At 58.5% G+C, this 7,829-nt stretch overlaps 1 protein-coding gene across 6 annotated transcripts; it reads right to left on the bottom strand.

The window, feature by feature from the left end:
- Positions 1 to 599: 599 nt before the first annotated feature.
- LOC122933832 (zinc finger protein 34-like) lies at positions 600 to 7,807 on the bottom strand. 6 transcript variants are annotated; one of them, XM_044288900.1, is made up of 8 exons: positions 7,738 to 7,807; positions 5,652 to 5,715; positions 5,446 to 5,572; positions 5,152 to 5,235; positions 4,936 to 5,031; positions 4,688 to 4,774; positions 2,777 to 2,926; positions 600 to 2,442 (listed from the first exon to the last, which is right to left on the bottom strand). In XM_044288900.1, the coding sequence occupies exons 2-8, from the start codon at positions 5,697 to 5,699 to the stop codon at positions 1,349 to 1,351; spliced, it is 1,686 nt and encodes a 561-aa protein (XP_044144835.1). In that variant the 5' UTR covers positions 5,700 to 5,715; positions 7,738 to 7,807; the 3' UTR covers positions 600 to 1,348. The 6 variants fall into 6 exon arrangements, with proteins under 6 accessions (XP_044144835.1, XP_044144836.1, XP_044144834.1 ...); XM_044288901.1 differs by having other exon boundaries at positions 5,652 to 5,718; positions 7,738 to 7,803; XM_044288899.1 differs by having other exon boundaries at positions 5,652 to 5,805; positions 7,738 to 7,752.
- Positions 7,808 to 7,829: the final 22 nt, after the last annotated feature.

Here is a 7,829-nt window from a genome sequence, read left to right as displayed (position 1 = left end):
ATGATGTTACAGTAGAAATGTGACTGCAGCTCTGGCTGTGACTGGAGTATAGGACATGATGTTACAGTAGAAATGTGACTGCAGCTCTGGCTGTGACTGGAGTATAGGACATGATGTTACAGTAGAAATGTGACTGCAGCTCTGGCTGTGACTGGAGTATAGGACATGATGTTACAGTAGAAATGTGACTGCAGCTCTGGCTGTGACTGGAGTATAGGACATGATGTTACAGTAGAAATGTGACTGCAGCTCTGGCTGTGACTGGAGTATAGGACATGATGTTACAGTAGAAATGTGACTGCAGCTCTGGCTGTGACTGGAGTATAGGACATGATGTTACAGTAGAAATGTGACTGCAGCTCTGGATGTGACTGGACAGAACAAGGATTTGCTGTGACAGTGACGCTGGACGAGACTGTGTTTGAGTCTTTGTGACATTCACAGATGAGAGGACGAGTGAGGGTCTCGCTGGCAGCAGTCATGGCGGCTGAGCGATTCACCCCGCACATTCGCCCCTGATGCGGAGTCTCACTTTTCATCTGCACAGGTCACCTCCATCCTGGGATCCCCTCCCCCCACAGAATCACCAGAGACATGCAGCAGAGCCAATCATGTGTATTATGGATGGTGCCGGCTCTACATGCATCATGCCGCAATTAACCCTTCCATGCCTCGCGCAGCCGGTGGCTGACTATTCTGAGCAGTGGACAACCGTCCGAGACTATTATAATTTATAACGACGCAAAACTGAAATAAATAATAAAAGCGGAAAATTCACATTGACCAAGATCCCGAAGCCTGGAGTCTCCGTCAGAACAAGAGGAAAGACTTCTCGGGCTCTTCTACAGTAGATCTAGATCTGGGAAAGCTCCACTGCAGGGGTTGTCACCCAGCTTTCCTGGAGACAGACAGGCTTGGTGATGTATCCGCTCAGGCACCTGTACAGTGAAGGCGGACATATTGTTGTCACTCAGCTTCCCTGGCCTTATAATCCAGGAGATCACCACCACACCAGGCGCCCAGGAAAGCAGAAGTCTTCTCTGCAGCATCCTTCATCTGTTACCACTACATCAACTCAACATTTTAGGGTCTGGGAAAGTTGGGTGACCTAAAGCAGTGTTTCCCAACCAGTGTGCCTCCAGCTGTTGCAAAACTACAACTCCCAGCATGCCCGGACAGCATTTGGCTGTGCGGGCATGCTAGGAGTTGTAGTTTTGTAACAGCTGGAGGCACACTGGTTGGGAAACACTGACCTAAAGGCTTTAACATTGCCTATATCGGTTTGACAGAGCAGGACTCCACAGGGTGGGTGGCTCCTTTACATTCATAGTACATTAGTCCCAGGTGGTCAGCACTGCTGGTCGTGGGGACAGGACAGTTCCTCCTCAGTTCCTCGGCTTTCAGGGCTGAGGTTGTCTTTCCAGGAGACATCTTGAGCATCCTCCACCTCATACAGTTTCCTCCAGAAGGAGTCCAGTTTGCCAGTGTGGACCCTCTGGTGTCGGACCAGGGTGGAGTGCTGAGTGAAGCTCTTGCCGCACTGGGCACATATGTAGGGCCGGTAACCGGTGTGGATCTGCTGATGAGCCTTCAGGTTGGAGATCTTGCTGAAGCCCTTGTGGCAGACGTCACAGGTGTAAGGCTTCTCCCCAGTGTGGATCTTCTGGTGGCCAGTCAGGTGGGAATGTTCACTGAAGCATTTTCCACACTCGGGGCACTTGTACGGCCGCTCGCCAGTGTGTGTCCGGATGTGGTTGCTGAGGTGACCCTTCTGGCTAAAAGTCTTTTCGCAGTGCGCGCATTTGTACGGTCGCGCCCCCGAGTGCTTGCGCCGATGCCGCACCAGGCTGGAGTGTTGGCTGAAGCAGAGCTCGCACTCAGGGCACTTGTAGGGTTTCTCGCCAGTGTGAATCCGCTGGTGGACGATGAGGTTGGAGTTCTCGCTGAAGCTTTTGTCGCACATGCTGCACTTGTAGCGTTTCTCTCCAGAGTGGACCCGCAGGTGGACGGTCAGGTGGGAGTTCTCGCTGAAGGTCTTGCTGCACTCTGAGCACTTGTAGGGTCGCTCCCCGGTGTGGATCCTGCGGTGCGCCTTCAGGTGGGAGTTCCTGGTGAAGCCCTTGCCACATTCGGTGCAGCGGTAACGCTTCTCCCCCATCAGCATCAGTCGCTGCTTACTGTGGATGCTGTAATTCTCGTAGAAGCCGTGGTCAAACTCGCTGCGTGCCGGCCGCCGTAGGGCAGGATGCGTCAGGCTGCTCAGATACTTCTCAAACTCGAGGGCGCTCTCCAGGGAGTACTCTGGGGCGAGAGGCCTATTCAGACCAGCTTCAGAAAACAGGAATGCAGAATCTCCATCGGGGCTGACCAAGGGGGAGGGGCTCAGAGGCTTTGTGGGGTCTTCACTGGTCAGATCCTCAGAGCTCTTCGCTTTGTCAAACTCTGGTGAAAGATAGAAAAATTATCACATACTGCAAGCTCTGTGTCTATGGAGCGAATGTTCTAGTTAAAGTCCTGTGATTACAGCAGCATCAGCGATAAGTGATGCAGCAGGACTGTAATAAGGGGAGGCGCAAAGCATGAGCTAGAAGACATGTAGAGACCGTGACCGGGCTGCAGTTTTACTCTATGTGTAATCTGATTCCTACCCATTAGTGAATTTGTAAGACAGTTCTGCAGGGTCTGACAGAATAGTGAATGCAGTTCTGGATGGGACTGGAGTATTCACAATCTGATAAGGCCCTTGTTACCGACCCTTCCAAGTCAGTGAACTCACTCTTAGCAGGATCAGGAGGTTCTGCTTCCTCTTGGCACTGCCGCTCACCCTCCGGTTCCTGTGACTCCGCTGGTGTTTTTACTTGCTGCTCGTCCTCTGCATCTTCTTGCTTCACAACAACCACAAGATCGTGTGGAGGCGGCGACGTGGCTGATAACAGAAAGCAGAGGACGCTGTACACACACCACAAGCAAGGAACGTGCCCTCTAACGACCGCCCCCTGCACATATTCTGTAAGGCCCTACTATTGTGGATTTATTGTACAGGTAAATCCGCCACTCCTATGCATAATATCAGAGACTGATAACCTGTCGGGGAGGGGGGCCGGGTGGTTGGCTGGCCGGAAGAGACGGGGGCCGGGTGGTTGGAGACATTGGCCGGCCGGAAGAGACGGGGGCCGGGTGGTTGGAGACATTGGCCGGCCGGAAGAGACGGGGGCCGGGTGGTTGGAGACATTGGCCGGCCGGAAGAGACGGGGGCCGGGTGGTTGGAGACATTGGCCGGCCGGAAGAGAAGGGGGCCGGGTGGTTGGAGACATTGGCCGGCCGGAAGAGACGGGGGCCGGGTGGTTGGAGACATTGGCCGGCCGGCCGGAAGAGACGGGGGCCGGGTGGTTGGAGACATTGGCCGGCCGGAAGAGACGGGGGCCGGGTGGTTGGAGACATTGGCCGGCCGGAAGAGAAGGGGGCCGGGTGGTTGGAGACATTGGCCGGCCGGAAGAGACGGGGGCCGGGTGGTTGGAGACATTGGCCGGCCGGAAGAGAAGGGGGCCGGGTGGTTGGAGACATTGGCCGGCCGGAAGAGACGGGGGCCGGGTGGTTGGAGACATTGGCCGGCCGGAAGAGACGGGGGCCGGGTGGTTGGAGACATTGGCCGGCCGGAAGAGACGGGGGCCGGGTGGTTGGAGACATTGGCCGGCCGGAAGAGACGGGGGCCCGCTGGTTGGAGACATTGGCCGGCCGGAAGAGACGGGGGCCCGCTGGTTGGAGACATTGGCCGGCCGGAAGAGACGGGGGCCCGCTGGTTGGAGACATTGGCCGGCCGGAAGAGACGGGGGCCCGCTGGTTGGAGACATTGGCCGGCCGGAAGAGACGGGGGCCCGGTGGTTGGCCGGCCGGCCGGAAGAGACGGGGGCCCGGTGGTTGGCCGGCCGGCCGGAAGAGACGGGGGCCCGGTGGTTGGCCGGCCGGCCGGAAGAGACGGGGGCCCGGTGGTTGGCCGGCCGGCCGGAAGAGACGGGGGCCCGGTGGTTGGCCGGCCGGCCGGCCGGAAGAGACGGGGGCCCGGTGGTTGGCCGGCCGGCCGGAAGAGACGGGGGCCCGGTGGTTGGCCGGCCGGCCGGCCGGAAGAGACGGGGGCCCGGTGGTTGGCCGGCCGGCCGGAAGAGACGGGGGCCCGGTGGTTGGCCGGCCGGCCGGCCGGAAGAGACGGGGGCCCGGTGGTTGGCCGGCCGGCCGGCCGGAAGAGACGGGGGCCCGGTGGTTGGCCGGCCGGCCGGAAGAGACGGGGGCCCGGTGGTTGGCTGGCTGGCTGGCCGGCCGGAAGAGACGGGGGCCCGGTGGTTGGCTGGCTGGCTGGCCGGCCGGAAGAGACGGGGGCCCGGTGGTTGGCTGGCTGGCTGGCCGGCCGGAAGAGACGGGGGCCCGGTGGTTGGCTGGCTGGCCGGAAGAGACGGGGGCCCGGTGGTTGGCTGGCTGGCCGGAAGAGACGGGGGCCCGGTGGTTGGCTGGCTGGCTGGCCGGCCGGAAGAGACGGGGGCCCGGTGGTTGGCTGGCTGGCTGGCCGGCCGGAAGAGACGGGGGCCCGGTGGTTGGCTGGCTGGCTGGCCGGCCGGCCGGAAGAGACGGGGGCCCGGTGGTTGGCTGGCTGGCTGGCCGGCCGGAAGAGACGGGGGCCCGGTGGTCCGCTCACCTTTGTCCTCGGATTCGGTATCGGAGTAATAAGCTTTGTTCTCCTGCTTGACTTTCAGCGGACATTCCGGTTTCCGAGCCCGACTTCCTGTAACAGGACAATATCATCAGGTCACTGTGATGTCACCGTGCAGCTACTGCACACCCACAGATGGCGGTATTTATTCAAGATGGTGGTCACCACAGGTGATGACCGCTCCTCCACACAACTCCCACATTTACCACTGACCGTCACACACAGCATCTGACCTCGGATGGACTCCGTGCGTCTCCTCGTCGCCTCTTTTCCGTCCACTTTACGACGTTGTATTTTCAGCAGGATGTCCGGCACGAGGACGCCTCCACCTGTCAGTGCGACACGAGAGACAGGCGTGAGGAGGTCACACACGGATGTCTGCATCTCCACACAATGTCCCACCACCGAGCACTATACACTGACCGTGCTGCGATACGCCTCGCACTCACTTGTTGACGGGTTGCCGCAGCGTCGCCCTTGCTCACCCGACTTCTCGATCTTCACCAACAGCTCTGGGTTCAGGATCCTGTAACCTGTAAACACATCAGGATCAGGGGGGAGTACACGAGTGGTGACTGCAGCTTTGGGTGTAACTGGAGCATAACACCAGTTAAGACTGCTGTGCATGTGACAGGAGTGTCAGAGCGGTGAATATAGAGCATTGCAGCTGGAAAATACCCCACTGCCATCAGCAGAGGGAGCCGGCAGAGCGCCCTGTGGTCTCCACTAGAGGGCCCCCTTACCCAGATCCTGCAGGGCGCGGTGGATCTCCTTCATGGCGCTCCGGTACAGCTCCCGCTGCCACTCCTCCATCACGTCCCAGTCATCCTCCGCAAAGCAGGCGGCCACGTCGTGAAACGTCACCGTCACCTAGAGAGGCCACGGGAGACCGTCACCACCATGTGCCTGGAGGACTACAGGTCCCAGAACACACATCTAGGCTTCTTACCATGGCAGACAGCGCGCTGCATTTCATCTTCTCCTTACGTTTCTCCATCCCTGCACTGGGGCGTCTGCTAACAGAATAGAGTGTCAGCTCCTGGACCAAGCACACAGCTCCAGACAACAAATCGCCCCAGGATCCGCAACGACGGCCCCGTGACCTGCAGCAGGGCATTGTGGGAGACATACTGTCATCAGACCGTCACCTGTGATAAGCGGCGCCCGGTGTCATCAGACAGTCATCTGTGATAAGCTGCGCCCGGTGTCATCAGACCGTCACCTCCTATAATAAGCGGCGCCCAGTGTCATCAGACCGTCACCTGTGATAAGCGGCGCCCGGTGTCATCAGACCGTCATCATCTATAATAAGCGGCGCCCAGTGTCATCAGACCGTCATCTCCTGTGATAAGCTGCGCCCGGTGTCATCAGACCGCCACCTCCTATAATAAGCGGCGCCCAGTGTCATCAGACCATCACCTCCTATAATAAGCTGCGCCCGGTGTCATCAGACCGCCACCTCCTATAATAAGCGGCGCCCAGTGTCATCAGGCCGTCACCTGTGATAATCGGCGCCCGGTGTCATTAGACCGTCATCTCCTATAATAAGCGTCGCCCAGTGTCATCAGACCATCACCTCCTATAATAAGCGGCGCCCAATGTCATCAGACCGTCACCTCCTATAACAAGCGGCGCCCGGTGTCGTCAGACCGTCACCTGTGATAATCGGCGCCCGGTGTCAACAGACTGTCATCTCCTATAATAAGCGGCGCCCAGTGTCATCAGACCGTCACCTCCTATGATAAGCTGCGCCCGGTGTCATCAGACCGCCACCTCCTATAATAAGCGGCGCCCAGTGTATAAGCGGCGCCCAGTGTCATCAGACCGTCACCTCCTATAATAAGCGGCGCCCGGTGTCATCAGACCGTCACCTCCTATAATAAGCGGCGCCCAATGTCATCAGACCGTCACCTCCTATAATAAGCGGCGCCCAGTGTATAAGCGGCGCCCAGTGTCATCAGACCGTCACCTCCTATAATAAGCGGCGCCCAGTGTCATCAGACCGTCACCTCCTATAATAAGCGGCGCCCAGTGTCATCAGACCGTCACCTCCTATAATAAGCGGCGCCCAGTGTCATCAGACCGTCACCTCCTATAATAAGCGGCGCCCAGTGTCATCAGACCGTCACCTCCTATAATAAGCGGCGCCCAGTGTCATCAGACCGTCACCTCCTATAATAAGCGGCGCCCAGTGTCATCAGACCGTCACCTCCTATAATAAGCGGCGCCCAGTGTCATCAGACCGTCACCTCCTATGATAAGCGGCGCCCGGTGTCATCAGACCGTCACCTCCTATGATAAGCGGCGCCCGGTGTCATCAGACCGTCACCTCCTATGATAAGCGGCGCCCGGTGTCATCAGACCGTCACCTCCTATAATAAGCAGCGCCCGGTATCATCAGACCGTCACCTCCTATGATAAGCGGCGCCCGGTGTCATCAGACCGTCACCTCCTATAATAAGCGGCGCCCGGTGTCATCAGACCGTCATCTCCTATAATAAGCGGCGCCCGGTGTCATCAGACCGTCACCTCCTATAATAAGCGGCGCCCGGTGTCATCAGACCGTCACCTCCTATGATAAGCAGCGCCCGGTGTCATCAGACCGTCACCTCCTATGATAAGCGGCGCCCGGTGTCATCAGACCGTCACCTCCTATGATAAGCGGCGCCCGGTGATATCAGACCGTCACCTCCTATAATAAGCGGCGCCCGGTATCATCAGACCGTCACCTCCTATAATAAGCAGCGCCCGGTGTCATCAGACCGTCACCTTCTATGATAAGCGGCGCCCGGTGTCATCAGACCGTCACCTCCTATGATAAGCGGCGCCCGGTGTCATCAGACCGTCACCTTCTATGATAAGCGGCGCCCGGTGTCATCAGACCGTCACCTCCTATGATAAGCGGCGCCCGGTGTCATCAGACCTTCACCTCCTATGATAAGCGGCGCCCGGTAATATTAAGGTCAGTCAGTCCCCCAGCGCTATAAGCAGTGCCCGATAACTCCCCTCCGGGACACGCGGTGTCCTGCACTCACCCGGCTTCTGCTCCGCCTCCTCCACTCCCGGTAATGTCTATATACTACATCCGGTGAGGACCTGCTGACGTCACAACATCACGTGTGTATCA

The sequence above is a fragment of the Bufo gargarizans genome, chromosome 4 (assembly GCF_014858855.1).
Source record: "Bufo gargarizans isolate SCDJY-AF-19 chromosome 4, ASM1485885v1, whole genome shotgun sequence".
Lineage (NCBI taxonomy): Eukaryota > Metazoa > Chordata > Amphibia > Anura > Bufonidae > Bufo > Bufo gargarizans.
The sequence above is the reverse complement of the archived record's forward strand: the minus strand, read 5'-3'. Positions and strand labels throughout refer to the sequence as shown.